This window comes from the organism of the source record quoted next, unplaced genomic scaffold, assembly GCF_019419815.1.
Source record: "Pyrus x bretschneideri cultivar Hongxiangsu unplaced genomic scaffold, Pyrus_bretschneideri_v1 Contig16, whole genome shotgun sequence".
NCBI lineage: Eukaryota > Viridiplantae > Streptophyta > Magnoliopsida > Rosales > Rosaceae > Pyrus > Pyrus x bretschneideri.
Window position 1 is genome coordinate 3,787,902 of NW_025999457.1, and position 17,393 is coordinate 3,805,294.

Genomic DNA, 17,393 nt, shown 5'->3' on the forward strand with positions numbered 1-17,393 from the left:
TCGAAATCTATCCTAATGGATTCTAAACATAGTGACACATGATGTGACAGGATTGGTTCAAAATCTTATCGAAAATATATTCATAAAATTCTTACAAAATCATGACATGTGGCACTACGGAATTGGTTAAAATTCTACATTAAAATCTATCCATAAAAATTGTACTTTCGAATAATGACACGTGGCGTGACAAAATTGATTAAATATCCTATCCGAAAATAAAAATAAAATTATTTTTCTATGATTTTATAAATAAAAAAATTAATAATATTTTAATACGAATTGACTAGGCAATTCAGTTTAAGGGTGAAGATGCACTTCGGTAGTTACCATTCATTGCATTCAATTACTATTCCTTTGGGTGGATTGAATTGACTCTTGACTAGGGGGTTTTCAAGTACGAAGTTGCTCTGATACGTTCTAAAAAATTACAAACATAAAAATTTTATCGTCACCTCGTAACGCATTCCCCTTCACATCCGCCCGCACCATCCGTCCCCTTCCCTAACTTAGCCGTACCACCCGTCTTCAATGACATCCTAATTCCATACCATCACAATCTCTCCAATTTTTTTACAATGAAGAACACATTGACAATATTATAAGAAATATACAATGTATATATATATATATATATATATATATATATATACACACATATAACAAATTCACAATATAAATTAAGAACAAACATTTTAATTCCAAATTTAACAACTTCAAAATGTGATACCTTTGTGGAATGGTAACAGATGGAGAGATTTGAGAAAAGATGGAGAGATCTGGGAAGAAATGGAGAGAGTGAGAGTGAATTTGCACCTGAAAACCAACGAATTGCAAAAACGAAGAGCTCTCGGCCTAATATAAGGGAAGAAAACTTTACCGAAACCTTTTGAACCAATCCGTAGTCTATGCAACTTTAATTCTAATGATTGCGATCTTGTACTATATTCAAACAAATTTAATGTTTGGATCGTCAAAACTAATTTTTTGGAGTTTGAATCCTCATAATGCAATCGATTTAACCAACACTGGTGTTTTCATCCTTAGCTCTAATAGGTGTAATGTATCATTTTGTTGTAATCACTATTATAAGTATTTTAAATTCATGATCGGGTCCATTATTATAGGATCGGTAAGCGTAGTTGTAAAAAAAAAAAAAAAAAAAAATGGGAAATAAAATGACCATCAAATATTAAATTTTAGTTTCTAACCATTGAAGGGATTCGTCATGCTATCTAATGTTTATTTTTAGTGTATAGAATCTCACAGTATCTGCCAACTATATTAAAGGTTCAACTGTCGAACTTAATTTCCCCGACTCAGGAAATTGTCCACGAAGTGAATGTGTCAAATATGCCAATATATTTGCCTGATGGAATTATTGACTCTTGCCCGACGAATACCCAATACTCTAAACCCTAAACCCTAAGGACACTTCAAACGGACGTTCCACCGGGCAAGAAATCTTTACATACGGAGTACTTTCCGTTTCCGTTGTGCAATGTCTAATATTTTTTTTATATTATATTAATTTTTATGCAATGAGGAGTGAGGCTAATTCTTGTCCTTCGTAGACAATAATCTTAAATCGCTTGGTAAATAATATTAACAAATTAATGTAGTGACAAGATTATTTCTCAATTGGATATATCCAACAATTATGCACCGGCCTAACAAACTTCACCTTATATGGCAAATGTATCTTTAGGTGCCCCATACTCATGAAAAATTCTAATGGATATATTTTCTCTAGCTAACATATAGGATGCACAATATCTTCTTCCATATCATCTATTTATGACCTGCGCAACGTTTTACAACATAGTTGTTGAAAGAACCGACACAAATAAGTTATCGTCTCAACAACCTTGAAGTCCAAGTACGGTCGAATATCAATCGGAAGTAGCCGTTGGAGTAAGGCATGACAACCATGACTCTTCAAACCTAACAGTGTCCTAGTGTCCATTTTAACATGTCTTGCTATATTGTTAGCGTACCAGTCTAGAAATTTCACACCTTGCAGCCACTTTAAGGACACATTTTTGCCAATCGGCCTGAAAGTAAAATTGGGGTTCTTTTTCTTATATTTACCATTTTCCAATGTAGGCCACATGTTAGACCTTATCCCACTGCTTGCATACTAATACGAGTCTTCATGGTGTCCTTCGGTTTTCCCTCGATAGGCAGAGCCGTTCCTACCACATTATTGCATACATTCTTCTCGATATATATATGATTAGCAATGTGCTTGCTTTTCAATTTCAACCAGTATTTCAAGTTAAAGAATATACTCTTTTTTGTACAATTAAGATGTTCCACTGGTCTTGAGCCTTCCTCAAATTGGACCGTATTCAACTTGACCAACATCTCATCTCCGGATGATTCTTTTGGTCTAGTTCATACTTTGTTGTCCCATCAAATGTTTCAGGCTTGTCACACCACTCTTGATTTCAGACGAGCCATCTTCGATGACCCAAGTAGCATACATTTCCAACATGCCAAAAAGACGATGTGTCATCATCGCATGTTAGGCATATGCCATAAACCCTTTTGTGTTCCAGGCCGATAACACATCATAAGCTGGGAAACCATTAATTGTCCACATAATTGTGGCTCTCAAAATGAACATTTTCCCCATAGACCTATCGTACATTTGAACATTGTCCATAATTATATCAACTCATCAATCACCGGTCGCAAATATACATCAATGGAATCGCCTAGTGATTTTGGTCTAGATATTCAAAGACTCTTGACTGTAAATTCTTTCTCCATGTACCTTTAGGGGAAAATTACCCAACTAATTGAAACTGTCAAAAGCAAGTCCTAGTCTGACGTATCTTGGCTCTACAGCAAAATCAAGGTAGATCTTCTCTCATTCTTTCCATGCTTCGCCGTTAGCCAGATGTCACAATGTATCACCATTAACTAGTTCCTCCTTATGCCACCTTATATGAGGTGCAGTATGGGTCGACATCTACAATCTCTACAATCTTGTTGTAAGGAAAAATAACACAACACCTTATTCAAGATAGAATTGTTCGTGCATGCATGGATCTTGGTACATTTATCTAACTTCTCGAACTCACAGTAAAAAAAAACAGAATTGTTCAATGCATGCATGGATCTTGTCATATGCTAACCCAAAATCTTTCAAGATCTTACTTGACCCAAAATCATTTACAGGCAATGCATTTGGTTTCAGAAGCATACGTTTAAAAATCTTCATCATTATATTGTAGTTCCGATTGGTCATATTGCACTGTATTTTTATGTGAACCAACTCAACAACGGTTGTTAGGACAGAAAAATCTTCGCAGCCGGGGTCATCCAAACACAACTATTACATTTCACGCAAGGACACCTAATACGATTCACAACAATGACATGGTTGTTTGCAAATTGAATAAAATTGTTGATCTCATCCAGATATTGGTCACAACTTCTATTCTTCAACTTTATTTGCTCCTTACCTATTGCGCATGTATTCAAAGAATTTAATCATCATAATGATTTCCAATACGCTTCATCGCCCCCTTATGCCTCTGGTAATGCTCTTGTCCCCTTCGAAAGTGCATTTTTTGTGTTGCGATTTTCAATCACTCAGCTATTTCCAATTGCAAAAAATTCAGTAGCATCTCCCCAGGGTTCTTTAAATGCACGACTTAGATATTATAGACAAATATAAAGTATGCACTGAAAGAACAGTAGGGGGATACAACTGAATTTTCCCCAAACAAAGCTTAACGAAGTTCATGACAAACCCTAAACACGTTCTAATGCACTCCTGAACTGTCCGAACTGGACAATTCAAGATTCAGTTAGATTGCAAAGCCGAATACTGCATCTACACGCGTGTCTAACAGAATCTCAAACGGGTATAAGGTGTTTCTCAATTTTATTTTACGAGAATAATCAATGAAATTAACTTCTTATAATGGTTATGAAATTTTAACAAATTTCACACTACAAATTCCTACACTAGTGCGACAAAATTAATTTCCCCTAATCTACATATGTTTCAATAATACAAACTGAAAATTTCACATCATATACAATTTCAACTTATATAAATATGACAATTAAATAAATTCATGCTTACCATTTACAATTAAGAGAAATACATACATTTCCTTTAATTTAATCCTAATCCAATTACGAATCTACATAAATCACAATTAATTAAACACATTCGAAGGAAAAATTAATGACAACTAAAAATAAACAAACCTTTAATTAAATGGGAGAGGAAGAGATAGAAGAGAGTGTGTGTGTTTGTGTTTAAGAGAGAGGGAGATGGAGGGAGAATCAGCAGGGGGAAGCAAACAAAAAAGAAGCAATATGGAAGGGGGAGAGGAGAAGGGATGGGGACAGAAGGGGTAGCAGAGAAAGAAAAATGGGAGAATGAAGTAGACACTGAGCTAAATGGTTAAGTAGAGTTTACTCGACGAAAGACTTTGTTGCATAACATACACAATGCAGTCAACCAACTTTGTTTTCTACTCGTTTTTTAACATGTCAGTGTGGTACTTTACAAGATGAACTAAAATTTTTAGGTGACGAAATTCTTTGTTGTGAAATTTGAACTTGGCCGACGAATGGTCGATTTGTCCCCTAAGGCTCACTGAATTGGGCGCTAAAAGTTTTCCTTTGCGCCAAACTCTTGCCTTACAGATTTCTACTCACCCTACAACACTAGTCAATCGTATAAAGTGTCATGCCCCGATCCCGACGTACGTCCCTAATCGACATGCGAAGGTGAACAGTAGAGGGATGCCAGGAAATACATACTGAAATACTGAACTAAAAATAACAATAATCACATATTTTTAAGGAAAGTATAGGGGTAACCTAACACTCCAAGCTCTCAGAACTCTGGCTACTACCCCAAAGCTCCTTGTATATAATAATACATGCACAATCGTCCCTACATCGGGCAACTAACCACCCGGATAAGCCGCGAAGCTAGTGTAAGTGACCATAATTCAACGTATGTCATATCCAACCATCGATTCGGTTTATCAACGTCAAATATAACATCATATTTTATGAAATCATAATCAAGTCATTGAAAATCCCGAAGGAATCACCCATACATCCAACACTCGTCTGAAACAAGTCACAAAAGCTCACAACCATAAACTCATACAACACAATGAAAAGTAGGGCTAGAGAGACACAGTTCGGTCGAAGCCTACATGTCTAAAGCTATCTCAATCCAAACTCAATTTGAAGAATCAACAAAGCAATTAATCGGGTTTCGGACCTCTCAACGGAACCAAAACACCAAGCGGGATTCCAAACCACTCTAAGGAATCCAACCAAGATACGATTCCAGACCACTCAATGGAATCGTGGAGTAGAAGGGATTCTGGACCTCTCAACGGAATCTGAGTCGATACGATTCTGGACCTCTCAACAGAATCGTGGAGTACAATGCATATCGAACCACTCAATGATATCCAAGCTAGATACGATTTTGGGCCACTCAACGGAATCACAAATCACGAGGGATTCCGGACCTCTCAACGGAATCTAAACGGAGCAGGGAACCAGACCACTAAACGGAACCCCAGCAGAAACCCAGTTTCGAATCACTCAACGGAACCGAGCAGAAGGCCAACAACCATAACGTACAACGGCTCAAAGAAATGAAACAAGGCACAAGTTACTCGATTTACAAAAGCTTAACAAAGTGAAACAAGGCACAAATACTAAATTTAGAACGAATCAACGAAGCAAGAAATGAAATAATATCGAAGCAACAAATCCCTATCACAATGGATTAACGGTCCACTACTAGCTCTCACATTTAATCACAACATGCCAATCATACAAATCAAACTATATTTCAAATATATACGTCAAATCTCATTTCATAAACATAAATCAATGGCTAAGTATTAAAAATCACAATTCAATAGAGAACATATTTATAAAACCAAGTCATATCCACACAGGATAACAATACGAAAATAGGGTAATCACCAATATCACATATATTAAAGTCACTCACCTGGAGTCCACACTAACGCACCCTAGCACAAGAATCGAGAAGTCATTCAATATTGTCGCCTAAAACAAAGTACAAGTCCACATTTAGATTTCCTTCGATAATTCACATACTCAAAAACTCCCATATGTCTCTCACAAGTCTCCCACAACAACATTTAATGAGAATTAAACCGTCATTCAAAGGTAGGGTCCATGATCCTACGTCACTTGCTTTGTAAGATCCAACCATTAGATTTTCAATTCGTAAGTTCCTAAGGTCCTTAAATATTACGTACTATAATGTATCAAAGTTTGGTGATGATTCAATGGTCGGATCATCGATTGCTATAATGTTCAAGTGGCTGACCTTAACGAAATTTCACCGGATTATGCAGATTTTGCAGATTTTTTGGGCAATCTTTAGAACTTCATATCTCACTCGTTTCTCACCCAAATTCGACCCTTAATATATCAAAACGAAGCTAGAGAAATGTAGAACGAGATTACACCTGCTTGAAGTCCAAATGATGGCCGGAGATGGCCGGAAATATGGCTGTCGGAGGGAAAATTGGTAACTCGCCGGAATTTCTGGGCAAATTTTAAACGACCATAACGTTGTCAATACTCAACCAAATCGAGTGATTGAAAAACGAAAATCTAGCTTAGAATGACACAAACAGATTGGTACCTTTCCCGATGGATAAATCGAGTGGTTTGGCCGGAAAATGGTCTGGAAGGTCACGGGTTCGTCGGAAACTAGGCAAACTTCAAATCGTTATTACTTTCTCATTTTTCAACCAAATCACACGATCCAAAATGAAAATTTATTTAATCGACGAGAGGAATCGATTTATATCTGTTTTGAGTTCAAAAGATGGCTGAAAGTTGTCTGAATAAGTCTCGGCCCAAAACCTTGTTCTTCGAACTCTAGGTTAGGATTTGTTTTCAATGAATCAAAACTCAAAACTGGGTTTATGGTGGTGAGGACATGCAAATAATGGTGGTTTTCGTGTTCAACAAGCCAAAATTTTGGTGGTGGTGGTGGTTTGTTTCACAGGAAGAAAGGGAGAGCCAAGAGGAGAGAGAGAACTCTACGGAGAACGAGAGAATAGAAGAGAAAATGGAGGAGAGACAGAGTTCTAGATTTTTTTTGGGTGCCCACGTGGCATTCATCTAGACAAAAAAAATCACATGTCCAATTAATTATCAATTTACCAAAGTATCATCGACGTTCAAAACGTTATAATTCTGAATCACATGCCATTTGCATCCACGCGTTTCTATCGACGAGTACTATCCAAATATATAAAAATAAGTAGAAAAATACGTAGGGATCAAATACGCCGTAAATATAAAAGCGTCGAAACTAAGAATACGAAATATGTAATACGTAATTTTAAATAGTGAAATTCGGGAACGGGATTTCACTTAAAAACTTTGAGTAATCCGTAAAATGTTGACAAAACTCGCCCTATGAATGCATCCTTTCATCGTGTAAAAATATGTTAGCCACTAAATTAGTTTTTGTCTGGCAAATTTCGTAGGGTAACCCAAATCTTCTGATAGTGTAATGATACGACTAATCCCTAGTGGAGCTCAAAAAGATTAAAGGCATTTTAACCTACTCCTGACCACAATCAAACAACATATGTCCTTCCAAAGCTTTAAACCAGAGAATTGCCTGCGTTTTTGTCTGCTTCCTGTCTCAAACCCAACAGTGAACAAATCCAACTTTAAATTCTACATTTCCACTAAACAAGTATTAGAAACATTTCAATTCATAAAATCTGTATAAAAAATCCTAACTTTTCCCTGTTTACCGGCACATACATACTCAGAACAAACGTGAGTATCTCATAATCGGCGATCTAATACTAATTCAAAAATCTGATTCCCTTTCCTCACTTCCATATATATTAGATTGCTATTAGCATAACACTGCTATACTTTCCTAGTGTATTGTTATTAGAGCGGGCCCGAAAAGCCATAATTTGATGAGATATTTTAAGAATAATTCTTTTTATTTATTTATTATTATTAAGGGGAAGTGGAAGGTTCTAAACTACTACATGCATTAGGAAAGTGTAGTGTTCTGCATTTCTTTTACAATAATTTAGAGGGGAGGGGTTTTGAACCCGAGACACATAGATAGAAACCCAACACCTTATCTACTAGTATATTAAACCACATGCATCTATTTAACTGCCTACTATTGACTTCCGTACCACCCATAAAAGAATACTTCTCTTATTAAACTTACATTTAGTTTAACTATAAGACAGATATTATAATTTTGTAGTTGCCTTATTAAAAGTTATATGCTCAATTAGTAAGTCTAAAGAATATGAAATGAAGATCTTGTAATCTAAATAAGTTAGATTAATGAGATCTTCTCTTTCTCCTGCATATCATAAATGTCCCTTATTATATGATTGTCAATTAAGCATTAAAAATCAATAAAGATTAGTACATATCTTAGTGAGTGAGTTCATTGAACACGATCGAACGAGAACCATTATACGAAAGTTTAATTTACTTTAGTGTCAAGTATGAACTATAGGGGTACTAAGCCAATGAGTCATACAACTCTAGGAGAGAGTAATTGAGTATGGACTAACGCAAGAGACATGGTTGGGGTTCATGTCAGGGCGCTCAACCATGGAGACAATCCATCTCTTGCGAAGATCGATGGAAAAACATAAAGGTATGAAAAAGGATTTACGCATGTTCTTTATTGATTTGAGCTATAAAGGATATGTTTGATGAAGCTAGGATTGTAGCAAGAACTCATGATGGACAAACCGAAACTTTTCCCGTAACTGTAGGGTTACATCAGGGCTCATCTTTAAGTCCTTATCTTTTACATTGATAATGGATGAGTTAATGGGACATATCCAAAATGATATTCCTTGCTGTATGCTTTTCGCGGACGATATAGTGTTGATAATAGAACTCATGATGGAGTAAATGCAAAGCTTAACTTTTGGTGGGAAGTGTTGAAATCTAAAGGTCTTGCCTAAGTAGGCTTTGGTCTTTAATCAAAGGTGTTGATTGTTTTGTAGGTATATTTTCATCAAGACGAAGGCGGCAGAAATTTGCTACCACATTCTACCTTTTACATCACCCTTTAAAGATCATCTATGAAACAATTAAACTAGATATGAAGCTATTAGTCATCTATTGGTTATTCAATAAATAGACAAGCCATGTTTCTCACTCAGACATTGAGATTTTGATAGTGTTAGCTGAACAGTTAAATCAAACGATTTTCTGATTCAGTTGATTCTTTGTAGAATTGATTTTAAATGTGGTCTAGAAAGTAGGCTGATTTGATCAGCAGGCAACATTGCAAGAAGAAGATGAAAGAAGAAAAGATAGAACAAAAAGGTTTAGGTGAGATGGTTGCCAGCATATTGGGCTAGTACTGCATAAGAATGAGAGCCATGTAGCTCTTTAAGATGTCACTTTTACTTTTGGAACGAGCTTTTTGCGTGGAAAGATTGATCATAATTCATAAATCAGGCTTAAGCAGTTAAACTACCTTAATTATTTCAGGATGAAGACAAACATATATAATCACTCAAAGGCAAGTACTTGAATCTTACAATTATTCCCACAAATCATAATTAGTACAAAATTCTAAATGGAGATCGATAATAGAAAAGAGAGTCCAAAATCTAAGACTTGGAACAAGGAGGCATATAAGCTGGCGGTGGGCGAATGCTGGTTTCTGTGGTATTTCCATTCCCAACTATGAGCACGGTATCCATTCCCCAGCTGGTATGTCTTTCCAAATGGCAATGCACAAACCATACTCCTGCAAAATCATAATCAATTAGTTTCGTGGTTGCTCTTAATTAATCACCTTAATACCTCAAACATGTAACACACGTTACTTTGGTAGCTATAAAACTAAGAGAATGATACTATCACAATATGTATTACCAACCCAACCATATTATAAAATTTTGAGTATTTATTATAAGTATCAGACTATAAAATATGGTCGTTCCCCAGTAGAGAGACCATGCATGTGAGGTTGTAACAGGTACGCTCAAAATTATATAACTTACCAGGATTATCGGCTTTAAACCTGATGGTTGCCCATCCATTCTTTGGAACTCCAATGGTGTTAACTTCTGGGGGATCAACCAAATTGTAGGTCTTGGGTGATGTTGTACTGTTAAAATTTCCGGAACCAGTTCCGACCAAATAGAAGCTGAAACCATGGAGATGCATTGGATGGTTCTCGGGTGTGATGATGTTGGTTCCTTGGAAGATGATCTCAACTCCTTCACCATATTCGATCATCCTCACCCTCGTCCCAAAGTCCGAATATATTGTGTTGTTACCCACGTCTCCAGTGTAGTTGAAAGGATTAGGCGGATTGTCCGGGAAATTAGAACTGTAAACTCCACTGTTATTTCCCCTGTACAAACGAAGGAAGGTCAAGTTTTTTAACGTTAATTGATAAATATGGAGTTATACTTTGCTGTCTCTCCATTTCTTATGAGACTAGTTACTTCCATCAATCCTTGATCAGAATATAATTAATTTAGACTCCATGGCACATTATAAAAGTACAAAAGTATAACTATCATTCAAATTGCAAATACAAGGGGACCATAGTAATTTTTTGGTGTACTCGGAACGCAGTCATGTGACGTTATTATTTTATGCAAATTATAACACCTAAATATGTTTTCAATTAATATACCTTAAAATTGAAAAATATGAACCATATCTACTGTTAATGTAACACTTAGAATAATACATAATGTGATTTGTACCAACAAAATGAGAAATGGGGGAGAAAAGAAAAGAAAAAGAGAAAGAGGTGATGCAACGGAACCATGGCAAGTAGGATTTCAAGACGCAGCCCATACTAGCAATAAAAATGGTAGCATTAGCAACTGTCATAATTGAAATGGCAAAAATAACCATCATAATTGAAATGGCAAAAATCACCAATAATTGTTTTATTGAAGAAAAATATTGTACGTACCAATAGTATGCTTGCAGTACATAAACAGATGGAATCACGAAACTGATATTGTTTAAGCTTGCAGAAAGTGCATTATTATTCGGGCCTTCACATGAAGAATTAGCACAAATTCTTTCATTCATTGCAATAGTTATAAAGATCCTGGAATGAATTTCGAGTGGGACATCAATAGGATGCTCATTGCTTGCCAAGGCCCTGATTTGCTTAGTGAAGTTATCAGCAGCAGTTGTATCGGCTTCCGCCGGAAGAGTTGGAAAGGGAGTGATTGATGGGATGCTGTAGTTGCCGTTATATTGAACAATTGCACTGGTGGTGCTGTTGTTATGTGTAACATTAGTTCCATCCATAAAAGGATGAGAAGCCATGTAATAGTGGCTGGGAGGTTGGTTTGCGGTTACTAAAATGTCCATGGTTTGGCCTGGAGTTATCATGATGTAAGTGGTGTTTATAGGTTTTATGTATGAAGCATCTTGTGCTACGACTGTGAGGGTGTGGTTCGCGATGGCGAAGAACTGTTCTTCGTTCATCACGGCGTTGATTACCCGGAGAAGATAGGTCTTACCGTAATCAACCATCCATCGGTATGTTGTCTCTGCATGCAACACAAAATCCATTAATTAGTACTTATTTTACACAAATCACTACAAACCCTAACAGATGATTCTTGTGAAACTTTAGGTTGGTAGCAGAAACAATTTATGTTTAGAAGGAATCAAAACACTTAACACTATATCAGCTGTTTGGAGTTTAGAGACTATTTATGAGATGACGTATTCTTACATTTGAATAATGAACCTGGTGTAGAGAGTTTATGGCTTAAATTTACTTGCAAAGACCAAATAAAGCTAAACTTACTTTTCATGCAATGCATATACATATACATATACATATACATACATATATATATATATATATAGAGGAAACATTTAAAAGGAAGGGATCGCCATTTTTTTTTTTATAAAAATGAGATTAGTTGTTGGGTCCGCAGTACTGCATCGAACTTTACTGATCCAAACCGTCTATTTTTCAATGTGCACCTCTAGATCATTCTTGCAAAATATTAACCAAATAGAAATATTTGAGGCATCTAATTGAGTTCAAAGAAATTGACAAACACTTTGTTCCCTAAGAAACATTGAAATTTCATCGTGATAATTAAATAGGCAACGGCTTTAGATTGAGTTGAATTTTTGCAAGAATGATATATAGGTCAAGACTTACAAAATAAATGGTTTGGATCGTTGAAGTTCGATGTGAAGTGGATCCCACAATTAATTCTCATTTTTTTTTTCAAAATATGGAGATTCCTATCCTTAAAGGACTTATACATATGGACGAAATAAAAAAATGTCTCTTAAGTTTTTAAGAAATTTGATGTTCATTTTTATTATATGGTTTTTTTTTTTTTTAATTAAGCAAAGATGTTAAATACAGCTCGAACAACTCAGTAATACCTAAAAAATTATTGTCGTTGACAACACTTCAATGTAAACAAGGAAATCGAATATGAATAGTAGTTTCGTAATAGAAAAAAATTTAAATAGTGATTTTCCATCATTTTCTTGCAACTTAATATTTTGCTAACTAAACTACCAATCTAGACACTTAGTATTATAGTCTAGTGGTATTCTTCTTTACTTGTTAATCAAAGGTATTAGGTTCAATTCTCGCCAAAGGCGAATTTGAATTACATTATTGCTAGCATATTATGGAGCTAAGCACACCTCCTTCTCCTTAATGTAGATAATATCATTTGTTAAAAAAAAAAAAAAAAAAAAACTTTGTTTAAAAACAAATAAATAAATAAAACACATTAAACTACAACTCTGAACAGCCAAAACCCATCCCTTTCTTTGTATGTTATTCTGTTACATAGACACCTTTTAGTCTTTGACAAAAAATGAAAATACTCCTCCTAGTCTCCATCATTCACACTGATCGTTGTATATTATTGAACTAGATTAGGTTAATTAGATCTTTAATTAGTCTTACCATTGGAACAACTATACAAATCTCCGGGTTGTCCGTTAATTGTGAAGGCATCTGAAATATTTGGTTCGCCACCTGTTGCGAGAGCCTCTTCTATTATTTCCATCACATCTCCCTTAAACCATGATCCTGCCAAGTTAGATACTTAGTTTTAATGTATATACATGTGCAATCTAATATTTATAATTTACGTACTCTACAATAAATCCAATGGTCCAACTGTACGATGAAATAATTTTGCACCACAAGGCCACAATAGTTGTTTTATCTTTTGCAAATAGGAAGTTGGTTTTTTATTGTTTACGCAAGAATAATGCTAAAAAAATTAAATTTTAATAAAAAATAATGTGGTTTTTTTATAATTAGATTATTATTTAAGTGTTGGTTAATATGCTTATTTTCTATTGATGACACATCATTTAATTTACAAATTTGAATTAAATTCTTTTACCTACCTAGCATTACCCTTTACGCAGTTTGAAAACTTGCAAAAAGGGAAAGAGAATGCGTTCCAAAGTTTCATAATAAAACCGTTTTTGTCTTTTTTCTTCTCAATGCACATCACGCATAATAAGTTTATGCTAATATTGAAATACTGACAATTTTGATTCCGTATATGACACCACAAAAACACTAATAAAAGACTTTTCTAGTTTTTGTCTTATGGAGATATTTTTCGTATATCCGGTAGATAGACAAATAATATGCTATCCTGCTTATAATATATTTTAAAGTTGAACATATAAGAGAAAATTTAGGTTTACTATAAAATAAAGAAATATTTTTCCTCACTACCCTTAAACGATGTGATACTTATTACTCTATTTATCATCATTAAATAGTTTAAATTTGAGATATGTGCAGCTAATAGACACAAATCTTATAATTAAACTCACTCAGTGATATTAAGTATAGTGGCAAGCTTTATCATCGTCTGAAAGTTATAAGCAAAGGTGTATTTATAACATAATTGACAATATTGATGATGTATAATACAAAATATTTCTTTTCTCTGATATGAAACTCATACTACAAACAATATCAACCACGCAAATTACGCAAGAGAGACTACAATTAACGACTTTTGGATGTTTTCTAGTAAAAAAAAAATTATTAGAACGATGCCTTTACAACGATGAATATAAAGAAAAACAATGAGAGTCTCTTTTGGAAGGTTCTATGGAATAAACAGTGCACGTGTTACATCCAAATCCCGATTACGTCATTCTTTGAATCATGTGATATTTTATGGATTTATATCCTTTCATGAGTTTAGAAGGTTGAGCCTCTTGAGCAAAGTATATGGACCGTTGGATCAAAATTCAACGGATACAAACAAGAGAACCCTTTAAAAGTTATAATAATTGTAGTTTTTTTTATCAAAATCTAATGATCTGTATGCTTTGCTCAGTAGGCTTAGCCTCCGAAGCTCAAGAGAGGATCCAAATCCATATTCTATAACAAAAATGATGAGACCTGATAGTTGTGATGACTACAACCACCAAACCATAAAGTATATACCAAAGTAACGTGGAGGTTGGAAAATAAATAAAATCTTTTCATTTTACATTCATTAAGTTATTTAGGCATATAAACTAATCACTTCCATAATTTGAGATGTTCTCGAGTATTGTATTTCGGATTTACCTATATTAAAAATAAGATTTAGTAGGGTATATGCATTATTTAATGGTCAAATATGCAACTCAAAATGGAGAATATCATATTTAACCACAATTTTATGTGCCTAAAGTATATTAAGTAATTGCATGTATTGTGATCAATCCACAATTTTATGTGCCTAAAGTAACACGGTTATAACTAAATAATTAAAGAATTAATAGATATGAAACTAATGAAAGTACCTAGAATAACTGTTTCTTGTGCATCTGGTGTTGCAAATGGATAAGTGGTGCCGGCAGCCGGTAAAATAACAATTGCACCATGGACGGTGGCGCGTGTCCAGTCACTATGAGCATGCCACCATAATGTTCCTTCTTCACTGGAGAATATAACTTCGTACGTGAAGTTTGTTCCTGGTTGAATAGGACATTGAGTGATATTCTCAGGTCCATCTGACCATGGATTTCTTGGTTGCTTCACTCCATGCCTATACAAATTAAACAACAAATTGAGCAGTCAATTATGTGTTTATCTAGAAACCAAAAACAGATCAAGCTAAAAGCCATATGCATATACAAATTCCTTTAGGAGGATGCACAACAATACACACATGCATTAAAGCTATTGATGGGAACTCACGTAACGTATACAAAAGTCAGAAGATACAAATTTAAGGTGTTCCTTCACATCCATTGCTTCAGTCTTTTTATTTTCTATCGAACAATATGTTTACATTAACTCGTGGGGAAATGAAATAATAACCAACTTACTATTTACGAGCTCTCTCTCTCTCTCTCTCTCTCTGTGTTTGAAAAAACAATGCTACTCAGTGTTCATTAGCCTCAATCGATCTAAATTAAAAACGTGCTTAGCTAGCTTAGCTGTCAATTATCACTATGATTTTTCCACCGAGCTTATTATTCATCATTCTTTTTCTTTTTTGGTAAGTATCCACCAAGCTAAGCTTTCTATCTTTCAACTACAGTGACTCTTGGTCAATGTCAAAAAAACAAGCACGCACTCACACACAGAGCTAGCCATGGGCTACGACTAGGGGAGGCTGCGAGCGAGGTTTACCAGTGAACGGTGACACCGTAATTTCCTTGGTTGTGGACATTGATAAAAGCGGTGTCTCCTCTGTCAACAGTGATGGTTGGTCCCGGAAGGGTTCCATTCACAGTTAAGATGCTCTTTGTGCTACAAAGCCTTGTAAAATTTGTTTCTTGCAGCTGCGAGGTATCAGCAACGAGCCAATAACACATTCACGATGAGTAAATACCCAGAAAAGATCCGATGTTATATATTCGTCACAAGAGTTGAAACCAAAAATAAAAAACGTTCCCAAATTACCATGCAGAAAATATGAAATAAAGACATTTTTTTTTAAATGCAACCACATATTTACAGTAAGGGTGAGACAATAGGGCAAATGATATTCGAACTCAGTTTCTACTATAATCAAATGTATGACCTCTCAAAATAAAGACAGCACGTGCAGTATATGTAGCAAGCACTTACAACGAAATCATAATAGTGGATAGCGCCATTAGCCTTGCTCAGGAACATAAACCCTACAAGAACTAAGACCAGGAAACCCATGTTGTTATAGTTCCCCATTTTCAGATGTTTGTCTGTAAACTAACTTCCCACCCTGTGTCCTTCAGGTCACCCTTGAGATGTTGTGCGAGTTGGATCTCCGCTCGACTGCAATTTATAGAATAAGACTTCGTAGCAATTAGTTGCTTCTTTGATTAGTAGACACGACTCCTTCCCACTTTTTTATTTTTCCACTTGATTCAACATTTCACATTACGTACCTAACAAACAAAAAAATAAAAGAAAACCACAAACACATGAAAAACGAAGTATAAAATGACCTAAGGGAAAACATAGGTGCTGAATCAATGCAACTATGCTTTGTTGTTACTTCGTATAGGCACTAATACTTGAATTCCGCACAAAATATGTCATATATGAGTATGATTCTCTCCCCTCCTATTTTCATGCTCTTCTCTCTCCTCTCATTTTGTGTGTTTTGTTGTGTTGTCTTTATAAAAAGATGAATATAAGATGTTAACGTGGCTTAATCGTAATAATTCAAGTATGAAGAGAGAAAAAGAAAGAAAGATTAGGAGGGGACATAATACTCTTCCATATTTCATATCAACTTAAAAGTGATATGGCACACTAACAAGACTAACAATAGTCCAGTACATGCCAAATCAAATAACTAGGATAGTGACAGGGTAAATACGTTACCCTGGTATTGCGCGAAGAAGTTAATGATCCAAAACATCTTTTTTTCCCCTTATTTTTTTTCCTTTTTTTTTTTTTTTGTTTTTCGTTCCATTCCTTAGTATGTAACGCGCTTTGTTCTTTTACATCTTATTATCTCTATTAATTAATAAAACAAGCATTGTCAATCAAAATTTTATGAAATTACCAGTTTAATCATCTAATTAAAACAGAACATGAATAAGAAATATAGGGTGGAAATGTAATTTCACACAACTAAATTTTGCTGTTTTTTTTAAAGCCTCACATACATGTAATGTTAAAATACCTTCAATATAAAAAAAAAAATAAAAATAAAACCAAAAACAAAAACCTTCTACCCCCCCCCCCCAACCACGTTCTCTCTCCCCCTCTCTCCTTCTCATCTTCTAAAAAAATATGTTCATACACACAAAGTATGTAGGTAAATGCTAGTTTGCTTAAAATTTTTATTCCTTTTTAATTTTTAAATATTTTTTATTTAAAAAAAAATTTAAGAAATAAAGGA

General features: G+C 34.8%; 1 protein-coding gene across 1 annotated transcript; it reads right to left on the reverse strand.

The window, feature by feature from the left end:
- Positions 1–9,567: 9,567 nt before the first annotated feature.
- On the reverse strand, positions 9,568–16,356 carry LOC125475811 (putative laccase-9). Its single transcript, XM_048581176.1, has 7 exons — positions 16,130–16,356; positions 15,689–15,840; positions 14,854–15,098; positions 12,992–13,117; positions 11,000–11,591; positions 10,068–10,423; positions 9,568–9,811 (listed from the first exon to the last, which is right to left on the reverse strand). The coding sequence occupies exons 1-7, from the start codon at positions 16,226–16,228 to the stop codon at positions 9,672–9,674; spliced, it is 1,710 nt and encodes a 569-aa protein (XP_048437133.1). The 5' UTR covers positions 16,229–16,356; the 3' UTR covers positions 9,568–9,671.
- Positions 16,357–17,393: the final 1,037 nt, after the last annotated feature.

Coding starts and splice junctions, on each gene's coding strand:
- LOC125475811 (XM_048581176.1), bottom strand. CDS start 16,228: ATGGGGAACTATAACAACATGGGTTTCCTGGTCTTAGTTCTTGTAGGG. Junction 15,841..16,129: donor TCCACTATTATGATTTCGTT/GTAAGTGCTTGC, acceptor GATACCTCGCAG/CTGCAAGAAACAAATTTTAC. Junction 11,592..12,991: donor TTTGTATAGTTGTTCCAATG/GTAAGACTAATT, acceptor TGTTGCATGCAG/AGACAACATACCGATGGATG.